Raw genomic sequence first — 14731 nt, 5'->3', positions numbered from 1 at the left:
AAAAAAAAAAAAAAAAAAAAAAAAAAAAAAATAAAAGGGTTCGAAGTGAACGGGCACAGTGCTCACTCCTCATTACGCATGCTATCGCTGCTATGACGATCTATAAGAGCTGGCCTATCAAGCTGTGCGCTTAGGTGGTCCCACACTCCGTCATCAATGGTCACAATCTACGCGACGCAAGTCCGCAGCGGCTCTCAAGGCGTAGGATATCCATGGCACTCCGTCGGCACTACACTTAGGGGCCATGTGCGTGGGGCTTTGACAAATTCCGCAGACATTCACCGCTGCGCCACGCGCCCTTCCTGAGATGCTGGAACAAAGGCTAAGGTCGCCTATAAGGGACCATAGGCAGGTCAGACGGTCGCCCAGCCCAGCATCGTGGTATGCGAGCACTTTTGCTCCCTGAAGATATGATAACAGGCATCCACGTTTGATAAACGTAATGCATTCATATAGCAAAACTGGAGAAGGGCGAAAAGGAATGGATAGGTATAGATATGTATTTCTGGACAAGACACTTGCAAGAGCAAAAAAGAAAAACTGCCGTACCCTTCCCATGTTTCCCAATCCAATCCATGTAACCTGTTGCTCTGCCATTTTGTACGAGGTATACTGGGTATCAAATCAAAGATATGTAGGTAATGATCTCTATCGATGTGGTGATCAATTGCCAACAGCAGACAATGGTATAGAGTGTAGTGGTAGCACAGTGTATTCTGGAATAATCAAGGGCAGGGGATACACGGTAGAGAAAAACTGGAATAACTATCCAGAGGTACAATATATAGCCAGTTATTCAACGCCTTCTGTACCTTTCATAAACCCCCCCCCCCTGCAGGGCTGGTGAAGTTGACGTTTGATGTTGATATCCCCAGGGCGAGGCTGATGTTGATTAGTAATACAATGTCCTTCCACTTTTGGGGGGACCGCGCGGGGGTCACATTACATAATACATAATCCTACGCCAAGACGGGGAAGTCACATGCACATGACCACAGGATGTGGGGGTTTTCACCTTCCTCTTTTGTCGTTTCCTTCTTGGCAATATTACATAATACGGTTCCATCCATTTGCCGAGGTTGGCTGGTCACCCTCCTTTCAGCCTGGCAGGCGTTGGGCACGAAAGCCGCCGATATCAAACACTGTCAGACAGCAAAGAGCTTCGGGCATTAGGAATAGGCGATATTGGGCGTTCTCTTGGGCGTCCCCTTGGGAGACGTGCCCGGCATATATCTTCATGGCCTGGCCTTGTGTGAGTGCCACCTTTGCTCCATCACCGCTGGCCTAGTTCACCATCGAACGACGGGCTGTTCAGCATCCTCTGTGGATTCATAGCTTTGGATCCTTCTACAGAAGCATGGGCTTCCCTGCTCAGCTATCGTCGAGACTTTCCGTCTCGGAGTACGTACTCCGTGGTATCTCGACATCCATCCATGGAAGGACGACTTTATACCCAAGAATGATGAAATATCAGGAGAGGAAGTCATGATGGTGTTTTGAGTGTTTACCATGGCAACCTGTTGATATAAACAGACTTGAAAAGGGAAGGCTATCTTTCCTGGTCGCTCTTGCTATGTGTAGTACAGTCAATATATCAATTATTATTTTTTTGTCTATCAGTGTGAATCGCAAAATGTTGGTTTTATCGATAAATTGTCTGTCTATCAAACATTCGTCTGACGAGCTCCCCCTTTTTTTTCCCTGAGGGAATTTGTATATGACATTGGATATCATTTCTTGGAAAACGATATTCGGTATCCATTATGGGACCCTTAAAGACCATTCTATCCATTGCGCTAGCAGCTTATTGGGCCCTCCTTGTTACCGCAGCGGAGCTTGACCCCATCGTGATCAAAGTAGGTTCTCTTACCCCAGCCAAGATGGTTAACAGACGCTGATATCGTACAACAAAAAAAGGGATCTCGGTTCTTCTACAAGACCAGTGGTCAGCAGTTGTGCGTCTCCACGACCCCCAAGCTACCATATTATTATACCCCTATAGCTGACTACTGAGGTAGCTTTATTAAAGGAGTGGCGTATCAAGGTACTTATCTATGCTTGATAGACGGGCCGTGTGAGCTGACGTGTGTGCGAATTACTGCTGATATACCTGATAGATGGTGATAACTCCGTCGAAACATACAATGACCCCCTTGCAAACCCCAAGGGATGCAGGAGAGATGTCCCTCTCCTTAAGGAGCTGCATGCCAACGTAGTCCGGGTATATGCCGTCCATCCTGAAAAGAACCATGATGAATGCATGCAACTACTTGCGGATGCCGGCATCTACGTTCTGGCCGACCTGGCCGAACCTTCCCAGTCAATCAACCGTGACACCCCGGAATGGGACGTCAAGCTCTATGACCGATACACCTCCGTGATTGACTCGCTAGCGAAATATACGAATGTCATTGGGTTTTTCGCCGGGAATGAAGTTACTAATAGCCTCTCCACCACGGAGGCCAGTGCTTTTGTGAAGGCTGCAGTGCGAGACATGAAGGCTTACATCTACGAAAAGGGATATCGACCGATGGGTATTGGGTATGCGACTGATGACGATGCAGATATCCGCAAGAACCTTGCTGCGTACTTTGACTGCGGCATAGGTGACGAGCGTATTGACTTTTGGGGCTATAACATCTACGAGTGGTGTGGTGACTCTACCTTTGAGACGTCTGGATATGCAGCCCGCACTCGGGAGTTTGCTAAATATAATGTTCCGGTGTTCTTCGCCGAATATGGATGCAATACTGTTCAGCCCCGGAAGTTTAGTGAGGTGCAGGCGATTTACGGCCCCCAGATGACGGGCACCTGGTCTGGTGGGATCGTCTATATGTACTTCCAGGAACAGAACAATTATGGTAAGCAACCTCGTTTGGTGCAAGACAAAGTAGAAAAGTGACCGTCTTACTAAGTGTGTTGCATGCAGGACTTGTCGATGTATCTGGTTCCAGGATCAAGAAGCTGCCCGATTTTACTGCATTCGCAAACCAGATGGCCAAGGTGAACCCAAAGGGGCCAAAAATGGCTGCTTACACACCGGTGAACACGGCAAATGCCCCCTGCCCTACCATAAGCAGCGACTGGCAAGCATCACGAAAGCTGCCCCCAACGCCGGACAAGGAGCTCTGCGATTGCATGACGAGGTCTATCACCTGCAGAGCGAAGCCTACCGTCCCAGACGAAGACCTGTCCCGACTGTTTTCAACGGTGTGTGGTCTCTCGCCCATGGCCTGTGAAGGAATCGCCTCCAACGCAACGGGCGGTGTCTATGGAATGTACGGAATGTGCAGCCCGATAGATCAGCTGTCCTGGGCCTTCAACACGTACTATGAGGACCAGGTCAAAAAGGGGAACGGGCGCACTGCCTGTGACTTTGGCGGTGCAGCAGCTACGCAGACGGTGGCCAAGAAGCCCATCTGCACAGCCAAACCACCAGTGTCTATAAAGGTGTCGAAGAGTGATGCACCGACGTGGAGGAATGGCAGCATCTTGGACATCTCTGGGCTGGGATGTGCCCTTGTTGCAGGACTGGGCCTTGGGTTGCTGTAGTAAATTGGAAGTTTCACAAAAAAAAGAGATATATCTTATCCCCACTGCTGTATTCTAGAACAAAAATACCGTTTTATGGATGATGATGATGAAGAAGAAGAAGAAGAAGACTCTCCGCTGAGCCATACTGCTTTGGTGTCCTTTTGGGCATATTTCCGGGGCATCACCGACTAAATTATAACGCTGCTGATAACTCCGTAAGCTGGCCGGTACTGTATAGTTAGCTGTGGGTATGACCTCATCCACAAGCTCTCCCTCTATCTTTCGGCCCAAAGGGAAGACCACCACGCGGCTCGATCCGGGCAAAGGCACCAACAGGCACGCTCCCTGGGCGGTAGCTACGGGTGGTTGGAGGTGGCTGGCAGTGGTTCTGCTGGTGGCAACCTCTCCCCAGCGACCAGCTATCTCTCAGGGGGGAGGGTCTTTCTTCCTAACCCGGGCAAGATGGGGAGCAACAGGCGCTCGCTCTGCTACCTATGCATGCCCAACCCGGCCAACCAGCCAACCAGCCCGGCCGGAGCAGCGAGCAGGGCCAATGCCGGGCCAGAAGATCATCCACCTGTCCATCTGCCGGGCGCGAAGAGCAGACGTGTTGAAAGAATCAAATCAGAGCAGATCACAGTCCCGCGGATCATCATATGGTAACTAGTTGTATGGAAGTAGCAGTGGATTGTTTGACACCGACAAAGCTATTATTGGCAACTCAAACAGCAGAACAAGGGGCAAAGGGGAGCCCCCTTTCTGTCTGAAAGGCCTGCAGAAATAAAGAATCAATTGGCTGCCAGTCGCTGGGGGCAGCTTTGGTCTGGGGGGCCAGGAGACGCCGTAGGATATATGCACAAGGCATGAAATTTGGCCGCCAGAAGCCCGTCTCAGCGGTCTTTTTAAAGCTGAAACCAAACTTCTGGTGCTTGGCCGGCGGTTAGAAGGAGGTTTTTCTTCTCGTGCGTCTTCTTTTCTTCTTCTCGTCTGCTTCTTCTTTGCTTTTTTGCGCTGCTGCTGCTGCTGCTTCTCCCGTCTGTCTGCAAGGGTTAAGGGATTGGCTGGCGCGGGCTGAAGCTGGCTGGCGCGGTCGTCGATGCCGCTGGCTATATATACTGCTGCTGGCATCGCGGGCTTGAGGAAGAGGCCGCTGGACGAGACGGACAGGCCGGGCAGCTGCTCTAACAGTTACTATCATCAACTATCATCACTATCTTCTTCCTCTTCCTTGAGTTGCTGCTAGCCGAGCTGAGATGTTTTGACTTTTGGATGCCATCATAAGCGACGGGAAACAAGGCTGTCGCCACTTTTTCTACTTCTTCCTCTGCTCCAGCAGCGTCCTCCTCCTCCTCCTCTTCATCCTCCTCCTCTTCATCCTTCTCTCCAGCACCCGCGGGCAACTTCATCACGATCATCTGCGTACCCAGGGCGTGGTCGACCGCTGACCTCCAGAGACTACCGCTTGATCCATCCACGGGGAGGCCCAGAAAGCTACCAGACAAACCCCAAAAAGCATCACGGAACGAGCCGTACCACCGTTTTAGACTGTTTACTCGAGCCAGCAGGCTCGCTCGCCGTTCGCGGGACAGCAGAGAGCTATCTACAACTCCCCTTCGCCTGAGCCACTCGCGGGCCTAGGACTGTTCCTCTGATCGGCTGCAGCAGACTGCATTGGTCCACATGTCGGGCCCGACAGGGAACGCTGCTGCAGGCGGCCAGCGCTGGGACGCAGAGCGCTTCACCAAAGAGCGAGACGCACGCCAGGAGCCGTACCGGGAGATGCGGCCGCGCAGAGCGACGGCGACGATGGTCGAGGATGACCGCGAGGTGCGCAGGGACAAGCGCTCGCTCTTCAGCGGCATCCCGGACTACGTCCAGCCGGCCGCCAACGACACCCAGAGCACCCACCTCGTACCCGTCATCCGGCCAGGCAGAAGCAGCAGCATCAGCAGCAACAGCAACCGCGGCGGCGTCGGCGGTGGTGGCAGACGGCCAGACATATCCCCTGCTCGATCTAGTGACGATCGAGGGTTTCGACGCCCAACGCTGCTGCGTCGTCAGTCCTCGCTCGACCGGTTCGATCTCGCGGCCTCCAAGCGCTCCCATGACTACCGCCGTTACGATAGGGATGACTACGGCCCGCCAGTCACCCCGCGGAAGCGCAGCTCGACTCGCGTGCCCGATATAAAGCCGGCCAGAAGCATCACCCCGCGGGGGAGACGTTCGTCCAGCCTAGCCATGCTCGATGCACCAGCACCACCCCGCGCGAAGTCGAGACGGGCGAGCCCCAAGCCGGGGACCACCCGTATCCCCAAGCATATGGTTGCGCCTATTGCGCTCGAGGATCTGGGTTACGACTACGAGGAATATGTAAGTTGTATTCTCTCTCTCTCTCTCTCTCTCTCTCTTTTGTTGCTCTTTGTTACTCTGCATGTCTCTTCTGGAGCTAACGGCGTGCTAGGAGGAGGATATCCTGATCTACAAGATCCTTACCGACGACCGGATCCATGAGTTGGTAGAGTACAGCAAGAGAGCACGAGCAGGCGGTATGTTGACCCCATGTCTCCGGGAAAATATAACATATAACAGAAACTAATCTGTTGCATATAGCTCTTCCACGGAGAAGCAAGGAGAAGGAGACCGTCATCGTGGGAGCCAAAGACACTCCTCTGACTGTTGAGCGGCGTCAATCCATCTCCAGACGCGGAGGCAGAACCCCGTCTCCACCCATGGATGTCCGTTCAATCAGACCCCGTCATGTCCGGCGACGCTCGTCTCCCATCCGTGTCCTAGAGGTCGCCGACGACCATCCAGAGCGGCTTCTGGTGCCGTACCATCACCACATGTCCGAGCGTGAGCTCATGACAGCCGTAGACGCACCAGAGGTCGTCGTCAAGAGAGACTACAAGGGTATGTCCTATCCAATCTACTCATAACCAGAGTCCTTACTGACGAAGCATCTCACAGCACCCACTCCTCGCCTTCTTCGCGCCATGATGGCCACCCTTACCTGATCTCTCCCTCAGTCTCAACATCTCACAAAAGAGCCCGCATATCTACCAGAATCTACCACCCATCTCACAGCTCAGCCCTCAGTCTGCATTTTCCAGTTTTTTTCCTTACTATCTCTTTGCATCTTGGTATACACTCCTTTCTCTCATTTTTTTTGTTCTCTGTGTCTCTTATGTCTCTCCTATGTGATTTTACGTTATGCATGTTATGCTTCTTACGCTTCTTATGCTCTTATGCTTTTGTGGAGTTTCTCGAGGATGACGGCCGCACATGAAACAGCAAACTACGGACAACTCAGGCTTGTGTCAAACATACATAGACCCGTGTATAGTACTCTGATCTAAATAGTGACATCTACCAGTAATAATAATCCAGTCTACCAACTTCTCTTTCTTTAACCTACTAAATCTCGATTGTCTATATAGCTTATCGGTGAGATAAGCTTGACTAGTTAATGACGATACTAAAGAGACAAAAGCGACTTTCAACTTTCAACACTTGACAAACATTGCGGGCTATTCTTTGGCCACCACACAGGCATTATACCACGTCTGCAAGAGACCGTTTATATTTATGCCGAATAAATATAAACGGCCTTTTACTATTACAACAAGGCCGCCTAATTATTATACCCTTTCCTCTGTTGACTACAGCAGTGGCACCGCTCGTTTGCTCGCCTTGGTGGTAGCCTACAACCAAGTGGAAGCCTGCATTCACTACTTTTAGGTCTCCTTTGTATAAACGTCTTGCTTGGGTGTATTCACCTGGTTCTTTATTTTATACCCTTGCTCTGCCATTCACCTGATGGGCGGATTCACTGGTAAAAAAAAAAAAAAAAACCATAAAAGAGCCAGCTTGAGCTTTCGACCTTCTCCTTTTTACATATCCTGCTAGCCTATCTTTATACAGCTTTAACCTGCTAGCCACCAGCGTGGGCTTATTCTTTTGGCTCTGTCGTTTTACTAACATGTCTCTATGCTCGACTGCTGAAGCCAAGTACTAGTATGTCGTTTTTTACCGTTTCATGCAGGGGCTCTGTGTAATTATATACGCCTTGTTTCTTCACGGACGAGCCACGGTCTCCGGTCCTATACCCGAAGTACTCCCAAAAAGGTGGATGTGCCGACAGACGATGAATTCCTGAACCAGGAGCAACGAGACAAATTGTTTCGTGGAATTTTCCCTGCTGACTTTTCGGGTAAAGTGATCGCTATTCGAACAAACAAATCTGAGTATAGGAACTCAGAGCGATTTCACAAAGGAACTTTCTGCCCATAGCCCAGACCAATGGTCCGATAATTGGACATGGGCCGTTCGCGGCCATGGTTTGATCCAGTTTGGACCTGGAGAAGAGAATCAGAGGAAACCTTCAAAAGACGGAGGTGAATGTCGGAATATTGATCGATGTTAAAGAATCCCCGAGCTACAAAAGCCCATTGAGGAGTAGCCAAGCCATTGAGACGTTCAAAGCTGCTTCGAAAGCGACCACTGAGGAATCTGCAGTGCTGAGCTCTCAATACTGCAAGGAACAAGCACCGTTTAGCTCTGTAGTATTTTATGGTATTCAATGGATGGGAGAATTGACCGCTGCAGTGCAGGTATTTGGTAAGGATCCTACTGGCGAAGTGTTTGCGAGGACTTCAAATACGGTGAGTGATACCTTATATTCTTCATGCTTCCTTCAACTGACGAGTGTTTATTGTCATGATAAGACATTATTTAGACATCTCCAGCCCCTACCCTATTCCAAAGCAAATTTTTCCAACTGCGTGAACTCCAAGGAGGATGCTTACAATATTGGCTTGGCTTTAGATTGGGATAACATACGAACAGAGCTTGGTAGTGATAGGGAGATGGAGTCTTGTCAAAGTCTGCTACTACACTAATGGAGGGCAGAGCTGAAGTTTTTGACAAGTCTCTAAGGAGGTACATAGTTACTCTGCAGCTGTCTCCAGGCTAGCAAAGGATGGGAAGATTGAGAACTACAGAGCCTCATACTTCTAACTAGTTATCTGCCTGTTTGACCAGCGAACTTTTTGAATAGCCTAATCAACTATCAGAGTAACTATCAGAGTAACCAGCAGAGCAACTCCTATGCACATCTCTAGCCCTTACTCCGTATAATACTCCCCCCCTAGCCGTCTCTCTACCATGGAAGTAAACACGCAAGGCAGCCGCTTAGTCAGCTCCTCCCTCCTGCTGACGTTTTTGCTGCGACTTTCGCTCTTTATTAATATTTCACGAGCTTCCAAAACGAACCAACTGAGAACCACCAAAACACCAGCCGGGAGCATCGAATCCATCCGGACGACCAGACGGCAGACGACAGCCAGCTCCTCTTCGTCTTCTTCGACAGCTATACGCGCTCCAGCCGGAGAGCCCTGCCGCAGCCATGGACAAAGTGCAAGCCTTTGGGAAGAACTTCACGTATGTATTATTTATGTTGTTGTCCCCAGCTAGGCCAACCCTGATAAGTAGTCCACCTACGCGGCGGCCAGCGGTGCAGGCGCAGGACTCTCTTACTTACTCTTACCATCGCCCCCTTGATCCAGCCAGCAGCTGACAGCAGTCTTGTTACAGTGCGACGTTCAGTCCCTTTGCTGCCCGAACGCAGCAGTACGTCAAGGAACAGCTTGGTCAAGCTGAGGAGAGGGTACTGCTTCCTTCCATCACTGCCACAAAGCACTTGATTTGATCCATCCACCACATCACAACGTATAACCGAGCAATACGCTGATATACGCTCCTCGGCGCATGGCCGTTTGGCATCATTAGACTCAACTTCCAAATGATTACCTCGAGCTCGAGAAGCGAGTTGATGCGCTCAAGACCGTCCATCAGAAGCTCCTCCAGGTCACGTACGTTTTGCTAGACCCCATGACTTTGAGCCCGCAGGACCGCTCTATTTCACCACGTTCTACCTTCTTCTGCATACCCGTTGCTCACGCGGTGCCCATGTGCTTCGTTCCCCCAAGCTAACCCGTCGTATTCAACCTGCAGCTCGCAATACTCGAACGAGGCCTATGACTACCCACCCAACATCCGCGAATCCTTCAACGACCTAGGCCGCACCATCAGCGAGAAGGTTCAACTTCTCTCGCAGGCTTCGTCTCCAGGAGAAGCACAGTCTGCCCTGACTGCTCCGCCATCTGCAAAGCCCCAGCCAAAGACCTTCAGCCATGCCATTGCCCGCGCCGCCCTTGCTAGCTCGCAGGTCATCGTCAATGCCAACACCCCCGGCACCGAAGACCAATTGGCAGTTGGCCTAGAGAAGTTCGCTCTTGCATCTGAGAAGATCGGAGAGGCTCGATTGGCGCAGGATGCTCAGATTCAGTCTCGTTTCCTTGCTGGATGGAACACCACCCTCAACACCAACCTCATGTTCGCGACCAAGGCTAGAAGGAATGTCGAGAACTCGAGACTCATGCTTGACTCGACCAAGGCTGCTAAGGGTGCTACCAAGGACATGGACCACCTGAGCGAAGATGCTCGTGCCGAAATTGAGCAGGCAGAGGATGAGTTCGTCGGACAGACTGAGGAGGCAGTCGGCGTAATGAAGAACGTAAGTCGCACACTACACTGTGTCATACTTTTCCGATCTAACCTGAAATGCAGGTCATTGATACCCCTGAGCCACTGCGCAATTTGGCAGACCTGATTGCTGCTCAGCTTGAGTACCATAAGAAGGCCTATGAGATTCTCAGCGGACTTGGTCCCATCGTTGATGGCCTGCAGGTCGAGCAAGAAGTATAATCTGCCTTTCTTTTTCGATACTTTATCTTGTATTGTCACTGACTGATGAATAGGCAAACTACCGCAAGAGCCGAGAGGGTGCGTAAATGTCTACTTATACCCCATGACATTGAAAAAACAAACAAAAAAAATCAACAGTTGGACGGTGAAAGAGCTTGGAGGACACTCCTATATTTATATCTTTCTATAACTCCTACCCTTTCCATATCAGTCGGTTAGATAATTACGATTATCACCGTCCCTATTATCTGTACCGCCGTGAACTCGTAGTTTCACTCGCCTGTATAGATGCTGTACTTTGGTCCATTGCTCTCTTCTTGACCCCAGTTTTATTTCTCCCATGTCCTTATCTTCTAGGTTCCTGGTTATATCTGTATCAAATGATCCACGCCTGATTCTTGGGTATAAGTTCATCCGTATATATATATACACTCCGTACATGCACCTCCTTCCTGCATTTCCCCAGGATTCTAGATTCTAGATCTCACTCCCTTTCCTGAGTCATTTCGTATCATGGACCAAATAAACGAGTAACACTTGGCCGGACGGCTCCTCTCGCCCAACTCAACCATGCATACGATGGCTCGGCAGCCATTGGAGACGCTGAAAGTCTATCTACACTCTTTGTCCCTTTGATATGAATGCTTCTAAGCTCAATTTGGCTACAGAATCCCGGCGACTTCTCCGCACACTAGCTGTAGGATGGCTCTCGGGCTTCGGTTCTTCAACGGCTGACGAAGTTGTCATAGAATTAATGCACTAGTATATAGTAGCTATATAAATATTCTACCGTCCTCAGGTTTGTATCGAGATAAGATCAATTAGAAATTAATTCATTAGCTACTACTGACTGCTAACAGTGTTTCCAAGAAGGGGGATTAAAATATGCCTGAACAAGTCGACAACGCAGCCCTCCTCAGAGACGCCGACGCCTGTCTGCTGAAGTATGGCTCCAACTTCCTACCCGAGGTAGTCACTCGGACGGAAAACATATACTTCTGGACAGCGTCAGGCAAGAAAGTGCTGGACTGGACATCGGGCCAAATGTCCTGTCTGATCGGACATGGTCACCCCGAAATCGTCGAGACTATCACCAAGCATGCTATCGGGCTGGACCATGTGTATAGTAGCATGGTGTCTCCGCCCGTGATCGAGTTGGGGATGGAGTTGACCAAGGCCCTGCCGGAGGGACTGGACAAAGCCATCTTTTTAAGCACCGGAAGCGAAAGCAACGAGTGTGCTATTAAGTTGGCAAAGGTGGTCACTGGGAAGTTTGAGATCGTGGGGTTGGCGGCGAGTTGGCATGGTATGACGTTTGGGTCTAACGGCGCTCAGTATTGGAATGGTAGAGCAGGATATGGGCCAACGGTGAGTCCGTTTCGTTTCGTCGCACCCCTGTTCATATCACTTCTGACGTTTAGCGGGAGATATATAGATGCCGGGAAACCTCATGCTGCCTGCTCCGGACGAATACCGCTCAATCTTCCGCCATGCTGACGGCTCGTATGATTGGAAAACGGAGCTGGACTATGGTTGGTCTCTGGTTGACAAACAGTCCTGCGGATCACTGGCCGCCGTAATCATGGAGCCAGTTCTGTCCTCTGGAGGCATGATGACGCTGCCGGATGGATATATGAAAGCCATGAAAGCCCACTGTGAGGCGCGAGGGATGCTCCTGATCGTCGACGAGGCTCAAACCGGCATGGGACGTTGCGGCGATCTAATAGCTTCAAACCACCACGGAGTTGTCCCAGACATCCTGACCCTGAGCAAGACCCTTGGTAACGGCCTGCCGCTGGCTGCGACAATAACCAGCAACAAGATAGCAGCCGAGGCCGATGCCGCTGGCTTCCTGTTCTATACCACCCACGTCAACGACCCCTTGCCCGCCGCGGTTGGGCTCAAGGTACTCCGGATCATTCAACGGGATAACCTGGTTGAAAGAGCCGCTGTTCTCGGGAAGCTGTTACACGCGGGGTTAGAGCGTTTGATGGCTCGATACGGCTGTATTGGCACCGTACGTGGCCGTGGGCTCATGGCCGGGGTCGAGATTGTTTCAGATCGTGAGACGAAGAAGGCAGATACCGATCTGGGCAGACGACTTTCCGAGCGAGCTTTTGAGCTGGGCGTTTCTGCTATGCTTTCCTCACAGGGTAGCTTCTATGGCTGTCTGAGGATCGCACCGCCTATCGTGATAACCCAGCAACAGCTGGAGGACGGACTCAACATTCTGGAAGAAGCATTTCGAACCACGGAGGGCTCAAAGCCATTGTACTAGTCAGGGGCGGTGAATGGCCGTCGTTGCGTTTCGTCGGTTTCAATATTGTCATTGTCGTCCTTCTCGCCCGGGGCATTAGGAAATGCCGTGGTTGGCGCTCAAAGCTTGACTACCTGAATGTGAACTTGATAAATGAAAAAAAACGTAGATTAGTCAGTCCATCTGTTCGCTCAAACGGTTTCTTTTTTTGTTTTAATTAAGTTGCGCAAAATGTTGTTTCATATTCATAACAAACTTCACGGGTATGTTTTTGATCGCTTATTGAAAACATACATGTTGTTGTTGGACTGGAGAGGAGTCTCGTCCTCTGCGTGTTCGGCGGCGCTGAAGCGCTCCAGACTCGAGCTGGTCGTGTGCGCCGTGCTGGTCTGGTCCCATCCGACCTCGTCTGAAAGCATTGAGTCCGTCCGATGTGGGTGTCGATGCCGTCGTACCCGGGACATCGGTATCGATGGGGCGTACCTGACATCCCCTTCGAGCCGATCGGGATCGACGAAATCCGGCAAATTAGCAGATGCCGACTTGGACATGGAGACCAGAGTCCGCAGCACGGCGAATTCGAGCTTGAGCTTGATGCTGTAGACAAACGGCTTGAGAGACTCGTGCGCCACCCACCAGTTCAGGTACACGAAGACGACGAGGGCGACGTCCATGATGATGATGGTAACGTTCATGGCGATCAGCCGGTGCAGCTCCTTGCGACGGGCCTTTGCGGACACAAAGGCCAGCAGGCCGGTCGCGAGATACAGGTACAGCCCCGAGAGGATGAACTGCTGCACCGAGAATCCGGTCAATTGGATCTTCTCCATGATGTGAAAGGCGCGGACGAACTGGGGTCGGGCTGGATTGGGGACGATCGAGCCGAACCCGGTGACGATGTCGGGAATATGGAAGAGGATGGCGCTGATGACAATCATGGCCAGCACGAGTCGCAGCCCCAATCGGTTATGTAGCACCATGTGGAGACGGGAATACAGGACCAGGGCCTGTCCGGTTATCATGAAACACCAGCCGATGCTGGCGAAGGCGAAGGCGACCGCCGGCGGCAGCTTCATGTAGTAGTACATGAGCAGGAAGATGGCGTCCGTCAGCACTCCAGGGACGGTGGCCAGCAGCAGGCTCCAGAAGTAGAGGCCCTCATACTTGCTGAATGTCATGAAGATGAGCAGGACGAGCTCCAGGCAGTTGTAGATCGCAACCGCGAGGACGGCCGTGTAGAGCGTGCGCAGGGTCTGCGGCCGGTTGCGGAAGAGCTCAGGGCCGAGGTCATTGAGCATGGTAAACGTCGAGTCATGGTCCTGAAATGACAACATCCAGAGCCGGGCGCTGGTCGGAAGGGCTGCAGGAGCTGAGGGCGGGCAGTGGGCGCTACCGTGTAATGTAGCATATATATATATATATAAAGTACTCTGTATATATATGTATATATATATATATATATATAGCTACTGTATGGATATGGATGTATAATGCTATGATTCAACGGCTCTGGGGCGCACGCAACAGGGCATGGGGGAATGGAAGACGCTCGCTTGCTGCTCCCAAGGGGTATCTTTCTTTCTTTTCTTTCTTTTCTTTCGTTCGCGGTGCCTGGGAGGTTGCTCGAACGGAGGAGAGGAAAGGCGACGGGGAGGCGTACGACTTTTTGGCTGTCGCAAGAAGGGAGAATTCAATTATATTACTGCGGCCACCCAGGACCAGGGTCCTTCAGAGGCTCCATTGAAGCTCCAACGTCATCGCCGGCGGTGTCGAAAGCTAGTTAATCAGGCAGAGCAGGCCCTTTTGGCTTTGGCTAGGCGAGCCATGAAGCCAGCCGTTTAATAATAACAATATGTAATACCATGATCAACCGCTGGCGGGCGACGGTGGCCATCCAGGCCTGTCATCACGCATGTGGAAGTTTGGTAGCTTCGCCCGGCGTTTCTTTGCAGCGAGGCCCGGGAGGCTTTCGGGGTTGAGGAACGCTGATAGGACGAGGAAGCGTGGGATGCACTGGACGCAGAGCTAAAGCAAGAGTGGCATCGATTTAAGTATAAAAGTATTTCTGTGCAGCTAGCTACTATATACTTACTTATGTGGGATGAAGACAGAAGCCGTTGGGACATGCGAGATCTGCTGGCGCTGTTCAATTGGCACTCGACAGGCATCGACATG

At 51.2% G+C, this 14731-nt stretch overlaps 6 protein-coding genes across 6 annotated transcripts; 4 read left to right on the top strand and 2 right to left on the bottom strand.

The window, feature by feature from the left end:
- Nucleotides 1-1860: 1860 nt before the first annotated feature.
- Nucleotides 1861-3552, top strand: TRV_02260 (1,3-beta-glucanosyltransferase, putative; the record flags this gene model as incomplete). The annotated part of the gene is made up of 3 exons (XM_003023582.1): nt 1861-1945; nt 2118-2861; nt 2930-3552. Coding segments are annotated over 3 exons (1452 nt in total), but the record flags the coding sequence as incomplete, so codon positions are not given.
- A 645-nt stretch (nt 3553-4197) lies between these two features.
- Nucleotides 4198-4940, bottom strand: TRV_02259 (uncharacterized protein; the record flags this gene model as incomplete). Its single annotated transcript, XM_003023581.1, has 2 exons — nt 4198-4640; nt 4727-4940. The coding sequence occupies 2 exons, from the start codon at nt 4938-4940 to the stop codon at nt 4198-4200; spliced, it is 657 nt and encodes a 218-aa protein (XP_003023627.1).
- Nucleotides 4941-5340: 400 nt separating this feature from the next.
- TRV_02258 (uncharacterized protein) lies at nt 5341-6470 on the top strand (the record flags this gene model as incomplete). The annotated part of the gene is made up of 3 exons (XM_003023580.1): nt 5341-5904; nt 5996-6080; nt 6145-6470. 3 exons carry the CDS (start codon nt 5341-5343, stop codon nt 6468-6470), a joined length of 975 nt encoding a protein of 324 aa, XP_003023626.1.
- A 2468-nt stretch (nt 6471-8938) lies between these two features.
- TRV_02257 (uncharacterized protein) lies at nt 8939-10299 on the top strand (the record flags this gene model as incomplete). Its single annotated transcript, XM_003023579.1, has 5 exons — nt 8939-8973; nt 9139-9199; nt 9322-9404; nt 9547-10108; nt 10162-10299. The coding sequence occupies 5 exons, from the start codon at nt 8939-8941 to the stop codon at nt 10297-10299; spliced, it is 879 nt and encodes a 292-aa protein (XP_003023625.1).
- Nucleotides 10300-11184: 885 nt separating this feature from the next.
- On the top strand, nt 11185-12577 carry TRV_02256 (aminotransferase, class III; the record flags this gene model as incomplete). The annotated part of the gene is made up of 2 exons (XM_003023578.1): nt 11185-11667; nt 11735-12577. The coding sequence occupies 2 exons, from the start codon at nt 11185-11187 to the stop codon at nt 12575-12577; spliced, it is 1326 nt and encodes a 441-aa protein (XP_003023624.1).
- Nucleotides 12578-12813: 236 nt separating this feature from the next.
- Nucleotides 12814-13854, bottom strand: TRV_02255 (uncharacterized protein; the record flags this gene model as incomplete). Its single annotated transcript, XM_003023577.1, has 2 exons — nt 12814-12901; nt 13040-13854. The coding sequence occupies 2 exons, from the start codon at nt 13852-13854 to the stop codon at nt 12814-12816; spliced, it is 903 nt and encodes a 300-aa protein (XP_003023623.1).
- Between the last annotated feature and the right edge of the window lie 877 nt (nt 13855-14731).

The sequence above is a fragment of the Trichophyton verrucosum genome, assembly GCF_000151505.1.
Source record: "Trichophyton verrucosum HKI 0517 chromosome Unknown contig00204_1.f1.exp, whole genome shotgun sequence".
Lineage (NCBI taxonomy): Eukaryota > Fungi > Ascomycota > Eurotiomycetes > Onygenales > Arthrodermataceae > Trichophyton > Trichophyton verrucosum.
This window is presented reverse-complemented; position numbering and strand designations above follow the sequence as displayed.